Consider the following 16,262-nt stretch of genomic DNA (forward strand, 5'->3'; position numbering starts at 1 on the left):
ATAGATATATTGCGAACATAAAACGAAGAATGGAAATGATTTCAGTCAGAAGTTTGCAACGCATTGAAGTAGACTTTTCCGACCCCATAAAGTATATATCAGAATAACTAGACAAGTTGATCCGTCGACCCCCGTCCGTCCGTCCGCTGAAATCTCGGAAACTGCAAAAGCTAGAAAGTTTGAATATGGCATGTAAGTTCCGTCTTGTGCAGCGCAAATTTGTTTCAGCATGGTGCCGCGCCCATTCTAACGAGCACAATCCGCACAATCCACTCGACTATAGCGTTCTTCCTTGTTCGAGTTGCAGTCATCTTTGCTTGCTGGGCAGCGTATGGAGGCATGAAGCTGTCCACAAACTACTCATGCAGACATTTTATAGCCATATTCTTGGCAGTTCGCGTATTGTACCGGTCCATTGCGTTTGTGCGGTTCCTCAACTGCAATTCTGCGGTTCTCCTTTCTTGTTCTAGCATGAAAACGGTGGCCGGCACATATTTGTGCGTTTTGTAGGCGTTAGACTGGGTGTGGCAAAATGTTTTTGGAATCAAACGATAGGTGATGACGAAACAAATATATTTCAGATAAAATTTCATTTCTAGCATTAAAGCTTCAGACACTACCGTCTTTCGCGAATTTTGGGCGTTAAACAGGGCGTGGCACACTGCTGATCAACTTTGCGCTGCGCAGGAAGCCCAGTAATCTGCATGCCAAGTCTGACTGTTCTAGCTTTTATAGTTGCCGATCACCGTTCATACGGAAAGACGGACGGACGGACAGACGAAAATGGCTAGAAGTCTGGAGATTTGACTGCTACAAATGCTCCTGAAGGCGTCGATTAGAGTGCTCAAGACCTAAAGGCTTTGGCGACAACTACATTAAACATCGCAGTGGGCCTAAAAAATTTGTCAAAGAAGTGCACTAGCCTAATTTCAGTTGAAATTGAAATTGTCGGTGAAAAAGGGTATGGTGAGTGGTGTGGGAAATATGATTCTTCCACAGGATGTCAAGTGTAGGACTTATATGCTTAGCAAAATCCACCAACTACCGCTTCCAGCAGCTACCGCCAAAAGAGCCACAGAGCTTTTGGAGCATGTAATAGATATATGTGGCATGTTTCCCACACAATCGCTGGTGGGATCAAAGTATTTCCTGACTTTATACAAATCCAGGACGATTTTTGTGTATTTCTTGCGCAAGAAGAACGAGGTTGAACGGCAGGCAGGTAGAAAACTACTGTCTTTGCACGGACAACGGAGGAGAACTCGTCAACAAAGAGTTTGAGTGCTTATCAAAACGTTCTCCAACCAGCGTAGCGAGTTGCATGACCCCAATGGAAGCGTGAACTGGTAAGAAACCTTATATAAATGGTGTTTGGTTCTGTTGCAGTTGCTCTAGACAAGGGTCCGCGAATAGGAAGAAAGTTTTTACTGAAAAGAATGGAGTATGCAATGGCTTGGTACTTTTTGGCATCCGAAGGTTATCGCCTGTACAATTGAACTACGAGACTAGTAGTCAAAAAAGGGATGTCTATTTGAAGATAATTGTGATGCATTAGAAGACGATAAAACTGCTTCTGATCTTTTCCCGGTTGCTGATAGGATTGGTCACGATTCAAGCGAAACGGGTGGCGATGAAAGCTCTAGAGAAAGTTGCGATCAGACGAAAAATATAAGGACGAACCAGACAAGGACGAGAACGTCGAGATACAAAGATTGGAAGATGAAAAAAAATGAGATAAATGTAAGGCCTGCTCTGCCAAACTGGAAAGCTAAGTCGGCCCAAAAAGCAGAGGCCGATACCAGCAACATTTAAAAGGATATGAGCTAAGCTAATCTAAGAGAATGTGATTCTCTTCTCGCAAATCAGACAGATAAGAAACTTTGTTTCTTTTCGGGTTACACTTTAGCCATGTGAGCTTGGAAGTGGCATTATGTGATTTTGCTCCACTGGTTGTTGGTGTTCACAGGTAGCCATGGGCACTTTTCCTTATCGCGATGGATATTGACGGTTATTTTTTTTCTTGCTAACTCGTATACCTTGCGATTGCCCTCAATATTACGGTGGCCATGCACTCACATGGTGTTAATTCAGATATAAGTGACGATCTCGGACCTACATTTTCGGCATTTAAAGGTACTTACCAAGTTTGTTGGGTAGGAGTTGTGGTGTTTCAGATCTACTTGACTGTATGAAAAGATGTCTGAGTCAAAGGTTGTTATCATGTGCCACGATCTACTCTATTATCGTGACTTCCATTAGATGAAAACAGACTTATATTTTGTCCAGGAGAGTAATCCCCTTCCGTTTGCATGTTAAGCTTGGTCCTTCTGTTTTTTTATTTTGATGGCATTCGCGATTGGTGAAAGAGGTTATCCCGGTCTGTGCGGGATGGTAGGAAAAATGTATACCCTTTTCTTTTAAAATTAATCGAGGGAGATACATAGTCTGTTTTGTGAATAATGGAGTTTTAATTTGTTTGTATGGTAAAAGCTATTTGGACTGTCGTCTAGGCTGCTACTTCGCCACCAGGTCCACAGAATCAGGGTCAATGATGGCTGCAGAGAGCTTGAGGAAGTTTCCCGTGCTTAAGAACTACCACGTTGTCCGCGGAAGCTACCTCCCTTGTACCAGGTTTCCCCAGAAGAGGAGTTGGTACCCATTTGTGGGTCCTCAACTATTTCCAGCAGAAGTAACAGAGTTTTCTGCATGGTTTCCGACCGGGTGTCATTCTTAGTTTTTAGGTGGATGTTATGATTTAGACTTTGATAGGATTTTCCTGGGATTCTCAGATTTTCTCCATCTTTATTTGGGATTTGCGCTTGACCATTAATAATTAGTACAGGGTGGGTATTATTATACCCGTTAATCGTAGAGTAAAAGGTTAAACTAGATTCGTCAGAAAGTATGTAACAGGTAGAAGGAAGCGTTTCCGACCTCATAAAGTATATATTCTTGATCAGGATCACTAGCCGAGTCGATCTAGCCATGTCCGTCTGTCCGTCCGTCCGTATGAACGCAGAGATTCGGAAACTATAAGAGCGGGGTGCAACACCCACTCTAACGACCACATTCCGCGAAAATCTGTAGTGCCTATTGTTTTTATGATAGGCATTTCGGATAAAAGTTTGTTTCTATTGACTTACCAAAAAATGTGTAGTGCCTTATGTGTTTATAATAGAAACAAACTGTTAACTTAAAACTTTATGGGGTCGGAAACGTCTCCTTCACGCCGTTGCAAACATCTGACTGAAATCATTATACTCTTTGCAAGGGTATGAAAACACCAGCATAATAATTTTATTTTAATATTTTTAAAGTAGTTTTTTGATTATTCTTATGTGAGCTATACGAAATAGTTGTCCAATTCGGCTCGTTTCGACTATACGTATACTACTTGTAATATAAATACGACTTTTGAGAGACTATTTTGCGTAGAAACGGACAGACGGATATTTCAAGATTGACTCGTCTTGTGATGCTGATCAACAAAATATATACTTTCTGGGTATGCGTGGGAAACTTCTCAATGAAGTTATTATTATGTAATGGTATAAATAAAACTTCTTATTCAAAGAAATATTTATTGAATTGTGCCGAATAAGAACATTTTAAAAAGTGTATTTCTTAAGTCGAATAAACCAACATTATTCCTCAAAAAACTCGATATCAAAACTTTTGTACGTTGATGCTGCGCGATTTGCACGACCCCTTACCTCGTTAAGGGGTGTTTTTGTTTGATTATTTAATTGATTAAAAATAAGGGCATAAGCTTTTAAAAATAAAAAAATTTGAACATTGTAGATTTGACGACTTAAGTGACATTTGTCTGTATCACTTTTGTATAGTACGGTATAATACGGTTAACGCTGTATAATATGTATTATTGTTTATATTACGCAGTCAAATCCTGATATCACTGAAGACACCTTTGGGCTACTACGATCGGCATCGGGCAAGGCTCGCCTTCTGGTAACGCAGAAAATGAAACAGTTCGAGGGTAGGTGTTTGGCATAGTTCAGTGTCCGCCGGACGCTTATGGTTTTTACATACTAGGCCTTTGCCACAACAATCTCAATCGCTCGCTGGAGGATAAGTTTCCAACAACAGTTGACGATTTACAAGGATTCTGGGACTTGGTTTACTTGCAGGTGGAACACTTGGATTCTGTTTTTGCTGATATTGAGAACTTAAAAGCAAACAAGTGGAAGGTTAGTGCTCAACAATTGTTATTCACTTGAAAAAATCATTGTTCTGTGTTTTGCAAAGCGTGTGCCCGAGTCAGCCAATATTGACCCAGTAATCGGTAAAACGATAAAATCCGAAAAAATTGAAGTCTTGCAAGTGAAAGCAACCGGAAAGAACAACTACGGTATTATCAATGGCTCGAAGGATCTTCAACAGAATTCGGCAGCATCATTAAAGCGCGAGGCGCAAAGAAAGCAGTTGCTGGAAATGAAACGTCAGCGTCGTAAAGCTATGGCTACGGTGACCACTGATTTGCCGGTAACGATTGTCGATACTTGTGTAAATTCTAATGCGAAAGCTAAATAATGGTCACTTCGAAAATTAACTCCACATTTCTAGTTATTGCTGTATTAAAAAAAGTATACTCACGCGTAATGCATTAGTATGTAAGTTAAAGAATATAACAATTTATTATATATATTCTAAGAATTGGGTTGTTAATTAAATCCGTAACTATTCCCAACTAAAGTGTGCGTGGAGGGAGCTCCGTAGCCTTATTTTATAACTAACACGAGTTGTCACAAGTCTACAAAACAACCAAGGAATGTGTTATTACCAAAGCAATTAGAGCACTTTTGTGTACTATTATTGTAAGCGACTGGCCGGAATTGTTATTCGCGTAAGATTTCTTCCGTAATTGCTTTGAACACTTTAATTATAAACAATAAACATTTAAAAAAGACATTTTTATTTTTCTGTAATAATAATTTAGGACAATAATACATAAGTTTATGTTTTTAAATTAATTTTTGCCGTATTAACATATCTAAATTACACTAAAATAACATGAAATGTTGGTATAATTATAAATAAACGTAAAATTAAATGAGAAACTACACAAATAATGTTCATCAGTTTAATTAAAATTATTTTGAAATCAATTATTTGTTTAGAGGTACATTATACCTGCTTTAGAGGCTTCAAAAAATTGATTCCATTTTCATATATACATTCTAAGTATTTTTATGCCGGTTACTCGTAGAATAAAAGAGTATAGTAGATTAGTCAGAATGTATGTAACAGGTAAAAGGAAGCGTTTCCGACCCCATAAAGAATATATATTCTTGATCAGGATAACTAGCCGAGTCGATCTAACCTTGTCCGTCTTTCCGTCCGTCCGTATGAACGCTGAGATCTTGGAAACTATAAGAGCTAGAACATTCAGATTTGGCATGCAGATTACTGGATGTCCTATGCAGCGCAAGTTTGTTTCAGCAGGGTGCCACCCCTGCAATCCGCGAAAATCTGTAGCGCCTACATTTTATGACAACAAAAATTTTACTGAAATGTACCTATCACAACGTTTCATTCTTCACCGCGGATTGAGCCTTGTAGAATATGCAGCCTCTGGCTGGCGGAGTATGTCTTATTATGCACTAATTCCAAAAATAAATCGTGAAACCTGGGCCAATCTAGATATTCGCCATAAATCTCGGGAATACTGATTTGTGATAAAGCCAGATTTAGGCTCATTAGAGAGTCGTTTTCTCGAAGCAATGGCATATTATATACTTCGCATAAGGTCTGAAATATGGTAAAGACAGATTTAGGCTCATAAGAGAGTCGTTTTCTACAAAGCGAGGTCATATATACATTACATTCTTCGTATAAGGTCTGAAATCGATTGACCTCTTCTGTGCCCGCTCCGTCTGCCCCAGGCTTTTTATAAAGATCATCATAGGACTGTCTCAATAATTCCCATGCGACCCTCATGTGGCGTTGAAGAGCTGTGGTGATGCTTGGCGCATTTGAGCAAGAAAAAGAGACGATTCTAATTCTTTGTAACTTCTCTGTAGCTGACGAATAACTGCGCCAATCGATAAGTCACTCTTGACTTGCTTGACTAACGGGTCCTTTGGGTTGTTCTGGATCCGCCGAGGTATCTTTTAAGTTTCGCTTGCTAACGCCATATTTTGTTTGAATTTTTGCTGATTTTTCTCTACCAGCTCCTTTGATGCTGTAAATTTTGAGGCCTACTCATTTCCAGGGGGTAATGCTGCTTGCTAGCCTTCTGCATCTAGGTCTCAGAACTGCTGCCAAAGATCGCTCAACTGGTTTAATTATGAATAATTCCCGGCTCGGTGGCGTCTTTCGGCAGAATTCTTGCGAAAGTTCTATATGAGCTGTTGGATCTGTCCTTGTAGCTCATTTTGGTTGTCTAGAAGTCGATTGGGTAAGTCGATTCTTGTGTGACTTGTTTTCTTAATTAATGAAGCCGAAGAGCCCTGTGTCATCCGGCTGACACTGTGAGCTGGACGATGTTTGGTATCCAATGAAGCTGGATGAAGCTGCGTATCCTGTGTAACTGGGGTAAGCGGAGTACCTATGAAGCTGGATCAGCTGTGGGATGCTGTGAAGCTGGATTAAGCTGCGTATCCCGTAAAGCTGGAGTAAGCTGCGTATCATGTGGAGCTGGTCAAGCTGTAGTTCGCAGGGCGGATGGATATAGTGTGAACTTAACGGTATTTTCTATCATTGAGAGGTTCAGATTTTGGTTGGAAGGGGTCGCTGGAATGTAATCCTTTGTTGGTAAACGATCACGTAGGGGTCACCAATGTTTGTGCCCAACCGAAGCCTTGGCGCTGGCAAGGGGACGCTTTGATGGTAGGACAATAGATGGACGGTGATGGTACACAGAGAATATAAAATACCAAAACTGGTAATCAATCGGGTATTTTTGCATATCAATTTTGATTCCTTAAGTTGCCCTATTACATTCATATTTTCAAACATATCAACATGGTATTTTTCATCCCAGATTGATATGCGTACATATCAAATTAGTGATCAAATGGTGTTATTTTTAATACCAGTATGGTACCTTTATACCAGTTACTCGTAGAGTAAACGGGTTTACAAGATTCTTCAGAAGGTATGTAACAGGTTAAAGGAAGCGTTTCGCCATGTCCGTCTGACCTTCTGTCTGTATGTCTGTCTGATCGTCTGTCCGTCTGTTTGTCCGTGCGTATGAACGCTGAGATCTCGGAAACTACAAAAGCTGAAACAGTCAAACTTGGCATGCAGATTCCTTGGCTTCCTACGCAGCGCAAGATTTTTTCACCGGGATGCCCACTTTAACGCTCACAAACCGCCCAAAACTGTGCTACAGTTGTCGAGCTAGAATTTTTTTTTGCTAAAGTTATTTGTTTCATTTAAGCCTTTCGATTGACATAAAATGTTTGCCACGCCCACTCTAACGCCCCCAAAGGGCTTTAACGCTTAAAACTGTCTGCCGCCCCTTAGCAAATACCAAAATAGCCGGTAGGTGGCGCATTACAATATTTCTTTTCTACTTATACATTTCCATTTTTATTTTCTTCCTCAAGCTGAGTAACGGGTATCTGATAGTCAAGTCACTCGACTACAGCGTTCGGAAGATCGAAGAATTGTTCAATATAAAACTGATATGCTTTCGTATCAAACTGATATGCTGTCATGTCAAACTTAAATTCTTTCGCATTAAATTGATATTGAGATTGATATGTTAGAATGTAGCTTATCACTAATGATTCTAGCAGCAGCGAAAGATGGTGGGTGTAGCTACAAGTGGGTCAAGCGCTCGTTCCGGCTCATTGTTTTTCGTCGGTAAAGGGAGTGAGTTTCCAATTTGATCCACAGTGCTACTTGATCGCATATGTATATACAATATCCTATTTTAATTCGCGTGCGAACTGACATTGAGGTAAAATTGTAGGAGGACATAATTAGTAGTGGGATAATGAGGGAAGGAATACCTGAAAAGGAGAGTGCTGCCTAGATGGAATGGCAACAGCTGATGTATGTGTGTGAGTGTCAGCAGCGATGATGTTACTTGCCGCTGACATTGCCCACCCTGCCATGATCACCGCAGCCGCATAACCTGACAGAGGTTGGTGATCCCTTTGACACACGCCTAACTCCTAACCACATCTTCATTGATGCAAGCTTCCATTAGTAAAGAAATTTAGCAATTCATGTTTTTAATAGGTTTAATAAATATAAAAAGGTAATAATAATCATTAAAGTTACAAAGTTGGGTATCATATAAAGTTGTATGCTAAAGTCATATCGAATCAAATAAAGGCTATCCAAATTTAAACATTAATTTTTATTATTAAATTTAACTGATCAAATTTGAATGAGCAAAATCGAAAGGGGAATTTCTTTTATATTATTAAGAATATTGGAATTTAATTATAAACAGTCAATCAAAATATGTAGCATGACGACCGGAGCCGATCATTTACCCACCATATCCAACGTTGAAAGCGCTTTCAATTTGTTGTATTATTGGCTGTAATTTTGTTTATAAATTGTAAAACTGCATTTTAATTGACTGTAGAAAGAATTGGGAAAAACACTTCCAAGGGCTCAAACACTTGCTTTCATTTCGAGATAGCTTACTGCATTACAAATTATTTGTATTCGGGATAATTTAAATCACTTTACTTCTTTAACTTTACTTTAAATTTACTTTTACTTTAAATTTAGTTGTTTAATTAAATTTTAAGTTTATAGGAATTTAAAAATTTTAAATTTAAATTATGTTGCTTTAACTAGAATTAATAACAGGCGTGGGGCTGCCCACTTGTGCACTTTCAGCAGAGGATTGCACTGTTGAGTGTATGTATTTGTGATACAGGGTGCACTAAGAAAAGCTGATGAAACTTCCGACGATCCCGATGGTGCGCTTTATGGACTTTTTCCAGGAAAACTAAAACCACGAGATGGAGTAACTTGACTTCTGAGAAGTTTCTCGACGCTGATGATCACCTTGATGCGCTTTAGAGACTTTTTCCAGAAAAACAGGAACCAAGGGAAGGAGTATCTCGACTTCCAAGAATTTCGCACGATTCCAGAAAAACAGGAACCAAGGGAAGGAGTATCTCAACTTCCAAGAATTTCGCACGATTCCAGGAAAACAAGAACCACCAGAAGGAGTATCTCGATTTCCCAGAATTCTCTTTGTTTATTCAACGGCAAGGTTGCCGTGGTTGCCTGGTGAAAGAAAACCTTCAAAAAGCCTGGGGATGTCTGATATTTTTAACGATTTTGGCTTTGGTAGAAATCTGGGTTTGGTTCAAACACTGATGAAAATATGTTTAAGCGAGAACGATCCTCACACGGCCAAAGTTCAAAACGGAAAACAAGAGAGAAACCATGCAGAAAACTCTGTTACTTCTGCTGGAAATAGTTGAGGATCCACAAATGGGTACCAACTCCTCTTCTGGGGAAACCTGGTACAAGGGAGGTAGCTTCCGCGGATAACGTGGTAGTTCTTAAGCACGGGAAACTTCCTCAAGCTCTCTGCAGCCATCATTGACCCTGATTCTGTGGACCTGGTGGCGAAGTAGCAGCCTAGACGACAGTCCAAATAGCTTTTACCATACAAACAAATTAAAACTCCATTATTCACAAAACAGACTATGTATCTCCCTCGATTAATTTTAAAAGAAAAGGGTATACATTTTTCCTACCATCCCGCACAGACCGGGATAACCTCTTTCACCAATCGCGAATGCCATCAAAATAAAAAAACAGAAGGACCAAGCTTAACATGCAAACGGAAGGGGATTACTCTCCTGGACAAAATATAAGTCTGTTTTCATCTAATGGAAGTCACGATAATAGAGTAGATCGTGGCACATGATAACAACCTTTGACTCAGACATCTTTTCATACAGTCAAGTAGATCTGAAACACCACAACTCCTACCCAACAAACTTGGTAAGTACCTTTAAATGCCGAAAATGTAGGTCCGAGATCGTCACTTATATCTGAATTAACACCATGTGAGTGCATGGCCACCGTAATATTGAGGGCAATCGCAAGGTATACGAGTTAGTAAGAAAAAAAATAACCGTCAATATCCATCGCGATAAGGAAAAGTGCCCATGGCTACCTGTGAACACCAACAACCAGTGGAGCAAAATCACATAATGCCACTTCCAAGCTCACATGGCTAAAGTGTAACCCGAAAAGAAACAAAGTTTCTTATCTGTCTGATTTGCGAGAAGAGAATCACATTCTCTTAGATCAGCTTAGCTCATATCCTTTTAAATGTTGCTGGTATCGGCCTCTGCTTTTTGGGCCGACTTAGCTTTCCAGTTTGGCAGAGCAGGCCTTACATTTATCTCATTTTTTTTCATCTTCCAATCTTTGTATCTCGACGTTCTCGTCCTTGTCTGGTTCGTCCTTATATTTTTCGTCTGATCGCAACTTTCTCTAGAGCTTTCATCGCCACCCGTTTCGCTTGAATCGTGACCAATCCTATCAGCAACCGGGAAAAGATCAGAAGCAGTTTTATCGTCTTCTAATGCATCACAATTATCTTCAAATAGACATCCCTTTTTTGACTACTAGTCTCGTAGTTCAATTGTACAGGCGATAACCTTCGGATGCCAAAAAGTACCAAGCCATTGCATACTCCATTCTTTTCAGTAAAAACTTTCTTCCTATTCGCGGACCCTTGTCTAGAGCAACTGCAACAGAACCAAACACCATTTATATAAGGTTTCTTACCAGTTCACGCTTCCATTGGGGTCATGCAACTCGCTACGCTGGTTGGAGAACGTTTTGATAAGCACTCAAACTCTTTGTTGACGAGTTCTCCTCCGTTGTCCGTGCAAAGACAGTAGTTTTCTACCTGCCTGCCGTTCAACCTCGTTCTTCTTGCGCAAGAAATACACAAAAATCGTCCTGGATTTGTATAAAGTCAGGAAATACTTTGATCCCACCAGCGATTGTGTGGGAAACATGCCACATATATCTGCATGTAACAGCTCCAAAAGCTCTGTGGCTCTTTTGGCGGTAGCTGCTGGAAGCGGTAGTTGGTGGATTTTGCTAAGCATATAAGTCCTACACTTGACATCCTGTGGAAGAATCATATTTCCCACACCACTCACCATACCCTTTTTCACCGACAATTTCAATTTCAACTGAAATTAGGCTAGTGCACTTCTTTGACAAATTTTTTAGGCCCACTGCGATGTTTAATGTAGTTGTCGCCAAAGCCTTTAGGTCTTGAGCACTCTAATCGACGCCTTCAGGAGCATTTGTAGCAGTCAAATCTCCAGACTTCTAGCCATTTTCGTCTGTCCGTCCGTCCGTCTTTCCGTATGAACGGTGATCGGCAACTATAAAAGCTAGAACAGTCAGACTTGGCATGCAGATTACTGGGCTTCCTGCGCAGCGCAAAGTTGATCAGCAGTGTGCCACGCCCTGTTTAACGCCCAAAATTCGCGAAAGACGGTAGTGTCTGAAGCTTTAATGCTAGAAATGAAATTTTATCTGAAATATATTTGTTTCGTCATCACCTATCGTTTGATTCCAAAAACATTTTGCCACACCCAGTCTAACGCCTACAAAACGCACAAATATGTGCCGGCCACCGTTTTCATGCTAGAACAAGAAAGGAGAACCGCAGAATTGCAGTTGAGGAACCGCACAAACGCAATGGACCGGTACAATACGCGAACTGCCAAGAATATGGCTATAAAATGTCTGCATGAGTAGTTTGTGGACAGCTTCATGCCTCCATACGCTGCCCAGCAAGCAAAGATGACTGCAACTCGAACAAGGAAGAACGCTATAGTCGAGTGGATTGTGCGGATTGTGCTCGTTAGAATGGGCGCGGCACCATGCTGAAACAAATTTGCGCTGCACAAGACGGAACTTACATGCCATATTCAAACTTTCTAGCTTTTGCAGTTTCCGAGATTTCAGCGGACGGACGGACGGGGGTCGACGGATCAACTTGTCTAGTTATTCTGATATATACTTTATGGGGTCGGAAAAGTCTACTTCAATGCGTTGCAAACTTCTGACTGAAATCATTTCCATTCTTCGTTTTATGTTCGCAATATATCTATAAATTTAAATGTAACATACATTTTTGCCATGTCTAAATCGACGCGGCTTGTGATCCTGATTAATAATATATATACATTATGGGATCGGAAATGGTTTATTCTACCTTTTAAACACTTTCCGTCGTATCTAGTATACACTTTCACTCTACGAGTAACGGTTATAACTAGAAAATGTACATTATATGGTCCTGGCAACATTTTTTTAGGATAGGGTTTTTATTTTTGTTCTATATTTATGTATAAAACAAAAACTTCTGATTTAAAACTAAAACACCTCTTAACGTGGTAAGAATATAGTGACGATCGCAACATAAACAAACAAAAGATTCGAATTCAACTTTTGAGACGAAAATGCTCATGCAGTGTTAAATGTTCTGCACTAGTTAATGTTGCCATTTTTGTTGACTAATAATTTTAAAGGGTAACATTTTACAACAATTTTCAATATTTTACCCAACATTTGAGAAATTTTAAAAAATCAGCTAAAAAAAAATGGAATAAAAAAATGTTTGCCGATAATTTTTAAATAGTGGTATTTAAACAAATCATTTTAGAAAGGCGGATAAAATTCAAAGCACCTTTCCAATAACATGTAGTAGTAGTATACAAGTTACTGGTTACAAAAATGTAACTATTTATAGAAGTTTCTTCGTCAAACTAAGTAGTTTTTCGAAAAAAGGTAGAAGTTAAGTTTCTTTTATTAAGGTGTTTAACACTATCTTAAATTTCCAGGAGCTTTAAACAAAGTTCGGAATAACAATTTTAAAATGTGACTTTATGTAACATTGTATGCAACACGTAAAACGTGAGGAAGAGGTATACCCTTTAAAGCTTACCCGGAAATCGGTCACAGGCTTTCGAGAAACAGGAAGAAAGTTTTAAAAATATCGGAACAAAAAAACTGTTGTTCAGATTATGATATATATATGTTAGGAAAGCATAAAAGTTTTTCAAAATACCTTTTTAACGACATATAGCACAAGCCTGTTGCTGTAGTATTTCTCAAGTTCAAGCTCGTTAACATCATCTTAAATTTTCAGGACCTGTAAAAAGTGTGGATACGAACACAAAAAGGCCATAGCTCAGGCAGTGTTAGATGCTCTGAACTGGTAAATTTTGACAATTATGTTGAATAATAACTTTTACACGGTTAGTTTTAAAAGAATGTGTCGTATTTCAAAAATTAAAATCGTTAAAGCCGTTTTTGAGAAATCAGGAAAAAGGCTATAACAATCTTAATTAAAAAACGTCAGTTTGACCGAAACGTTATTTTAAACTAGCTAGTTTGGCTAGAAAACAGCTATAAATAACTTGTTTGAGTATACCCATGCGTCGTTAGAAAGGTATTTTTTCATTATTTTTTCTTAGTCTTTTTTCTGATTTCTCAATAACGGTTCTAACGATATAAAATTTTAAGGTGTATAGCCTTTGAGATTCCTTAACTTTTGGTATGCGACACAGTCTTGTAAAAATAACCGTTTCAAAGTTAGTAATCAACAAAATGACTACATTTACCAGTTCAGAGCATCCTACACTGCCTGAGCATTGACCTTTTTTTGTGCGAATCCAAACTCCATTTGAAACAGACAATGTAAGATGATGTTAAACAGCTTAATATAAAACATTAATTCTACCACTATTGGAAAAACTAGTAAAATTGGCGAGAAAACAGCTATTAATAACTAAATTTTGTAGACCTCTAACTTATGAACTACTAAAGCTGAAGGCTTGTACTATATGTCGTTAGAAAAGTATTTTAAAATACTTTGTTCGACATTTTTGAAACTTTTCTATTTCTCGTCCCAAAAATACTTATCGGTTGACCTAAAAAAATTTGCCACGCCCACTATTACGTTCACGAACTGTTTAAAAGCTCTAACCTTTTTGACGCCCACATAACATATACCGAAATAGCCGCAGGCGCTTTAGAATATTCCTTTGCTGCTTATATATCTCCATTTTCATTTTTTTCGCTAAAGCTGAGTAACGGGTATTTTGATAGTCGACTATGGCGCTCTTTCTTGTTTTAAAAATGTAATACAAGAGACCCGTATACCATAGACCATTGAATATCAAGATGCGTAACAAGTAAAAAAATGTACACAGGCGGTTTAATTTTTGCAAGCAAGACTCACACGAATGGAAGTCTAGAATGCTGCTGCGTTACTTTCTTCTCTCTCCCTCTCTCTTGCTATTTCGCTCACGACCCTCCGCGCTGTGAAACAGTCAAAATTCTATTTTTGTCTCAATTGTCGAATCTTAAATTATGTTGACGAAAAGGAATCTACCTAAAAGACGCATTCAATATAACATTCAAAGGTTCAATAAATAGATTAAAGCCTTACTGTTCAAAGACCCCCAGATATTTATTTATTTATGGCGAAGAATATTTAGCTTATTGCTACTTTTACATAACACAAACAATCAACCAAAACATCGATTGAGTATTATATAATAATCGATGATGTATTACATCAGCCTTTTTTTAAGCAATCAATTGATAAATGGGCTGAACACCATGGAGATTGTTTAAAACACCATGAACACCATTTTCATTTTATTTAATTTAAAAAAAGGTGAAGACCCCTTGCTGATTTTTGCAGAAGACCAAACGAAAATATACACCAACACAACCAAAGAGCTTTACACGGACACCGCACACTAGCAAAATTGAAAATCCGCATCGTTGTATGGCCGTTACTCATCTTGTAGTTTATATTATCTTTAGTCCTATAAGATGCGCTTGTACCGTGTACACTGTACAATAGGGCGGTCCACATTTGTATGGAAGTTATTAAGGTTATTATTATATACCATAAGAAATTTGTTATTGGTTTTTTCTGTCGTTTGCTCGATTCGTTAACGCTGCACCAAATTTATATTGCGCGACTACCCGTGACCCAAGAAAAAGCATTACATCTTATTGAGAGAAATCGGACAACTTTATTGTTTCGCTGTCGTGGGGGACCCGTTTTTCCCAATGTGAAACAAAGATATTAATTTAATGTATGTAAATACATAATATGTGAGGGCGGAGTGGAATACCCTTTTGACACCAAATGGTAACTAGCATTTGTGTTACATCTTTGGCGCTTTTCAACAGTTTTTTCGGCAAATCTAGTCCATTAGAGGACAAAAGATAATACGATGTTTTGGACGCTCGAAGACTGGCCTGGACCGCCCCTCGCTCAAATGGTCATATTTTTTTTAAGTTTTTGTCCGATTGACATGATATTTCAACACATTCTTAAAATGTTGTACATAAATAAAAAAATTAGACTGGAAACTTTACAGACATAATGTTTGGGGCGGTCTTAATTAAATTAAATGAGCATATTAAAAATGCTAATGCGATGCTAAGCCTATATATACATATCTATCTCAAGAACCCACAATGGTACCAAAATAATTTTCAGTTCACAATTCCTATTACTATCAGATATTTGACGTTAGAGTCAAAGTTTATATTTGTTGGGCTGTTCGCAGAGGTATGGAAGTAAGTGTTAACAATATTTTGTTTACTCACAGACAAGGCGTCAGCAGACGCATTTGTTCGTCTTTTAGTATGTGGAGAAAGTAGTTTCCGTCCTTGACAGCTTCAGACAATTTTTTTTCAGCGCTAATGTATTCCTCTGGGGTCAAAGCGACTAGTTGCGCGGGTTTATGGTCGACTTCATCAATGGGCCCAAAATCTGGTCTCAACTCAGATCCCTGTACCGCAGGTACGATGCCAGATCGAGCGCAGCCTCTTTTTGGCGACACAGCTGGCAATTGCGCCCGGAACTCGACACTAAGGTGCTTGAAAACCGGCAGCTCTATATTTCCGCTTGAATCTGAAAGAAAATGGTCGGCCATTCGAGCTGTTGCATTTTGTAAGCAGTTATGTCGTAGTTTTTTTCGAAACTCCCCGTAGTCCTTACTAGGGGAAAGCTGTTTGACCTTCCCCGCCAATTCCGAGTCCTGTGGGGATTCCATTTCGCGCTGTCTTATTTCTGACCGCACTGCCCCATGAGATGACAACGATATGTGTTTTTTGGGGCTGTAGAAGCCCTGTGCCAGAGCGCCCGGCCCGTAAAGACGTTCCACTCTCTGCTTTATGAAGCTACCATTTTCATTGCTGTGGGCAGATTCCATACCGTTAACACCGTTGAAGTCGTTAGTATTGTT

At 39.0% G+C, this 16,262-nt stretch overlaps 2 protein-coding genes across 19 annotated transcripts in view; one reads left to right on the forward strand and one right to left on the reverse strand.

The window, feature by feature from the left end:
* Nucleotides 1–16,262, forward strand: part of LOC108030717 (uncharacterized) — a 60,504-nt gene that overhangs the window by 22,390 nt on the left and 21,852 nt on the right. Inside the window, exons 5-6 of one of the 15 annotated variants that reach the window (XM_050889962.1) lie at nt 4,054–4,208; nt 4,267–4,927. The exons of 12 other annotated variants lie outside the window; for them this stretch is intronic. In XM_050889962.1, coding sequence (XP_050745919.1) covers nt 4,054–4,208; nt 4,267–4,551 — 440 coding nt within the window. In that variant the 3' untranslated portion in view covers nt 4,552–4,927. Of the gene's footprint in view, nt 1–4,053; nt 4,209–4,266; nt 4,928–16,262 lie in introns of those variants that run through there. 2 more of the 15 variants (XM_050889971.1, XM_050889964.1) reach the window with 2 other exon arrangements.
* Nucleotides 5,088–6,231, reverse strand: LOC122818587 (uncharacterized). 4 transcript variants are annotated; one of them, XR_007765176.1, is made up of 3 exons: nt 6,032–6,231; nt 5,844–5,972; nt 5,088–5,769 (listed from the first exon to the last, which is right to left on the reverse strand). XR_007765176.1 is itself a non-coding variant. In XM_044092784.2 (2 exons), the coding sequence occupies exons 1-2, from the start codon at nt 5,956–5,958 to the stop codon at nt 5,551–5,553; spliced, it is 339 nt and encodes a 112-aa protein (XP_043948719.1). In that variant the 5' UTR covers nt 5,959–6,231; the 3' UTR covers nt 5,088–5,550. The 4 variants fall into 4 exon arrangements, 2 of the variants coding, with proteins under 2 accessions (XP_043948719.1, XP_043948720.1); XR_007765175.1 differs by having other exon boundaries at nt 5,088–5,473; nt 5,538–5,769; nt 5,844–6,229; XM_044092784.2 differs by having other exon boundaries at nt 5,839–6,231.

This window comes from Drosophila biarmipes, unplaced genomic scaffold, assembly GCF_025231255.1.
Source record: "Drosophila biarmipes strain raj3 unplaced genomic scaffold, RU_DBia_V1.1 ptg000009l, whole genome shotgun sequence".
Lineage (NCBI taxonomy): Eukaryota > Metazoa > Arthropoda > Insecta > Diptera > Drosophilidae > Drosophila > Drosophila biarmipes.

Bases quoted from the DNA above. Each gene is read 5' to 3' on its own strand.
- LOC122818587 (XM_044092784.2), bottom strand. From the start codon at position 5,958: ATGAGGGTCGCATGGGAATTATTGAGACAGTCCTATGATGATCTTTAT. The intron at 5,770-5,838 runs GTATATATGACC...ACCATATTTCAG, and splicing joins CCTTATACGAAGAATGTAAT to ACCTTATGCGAAGTATATAA.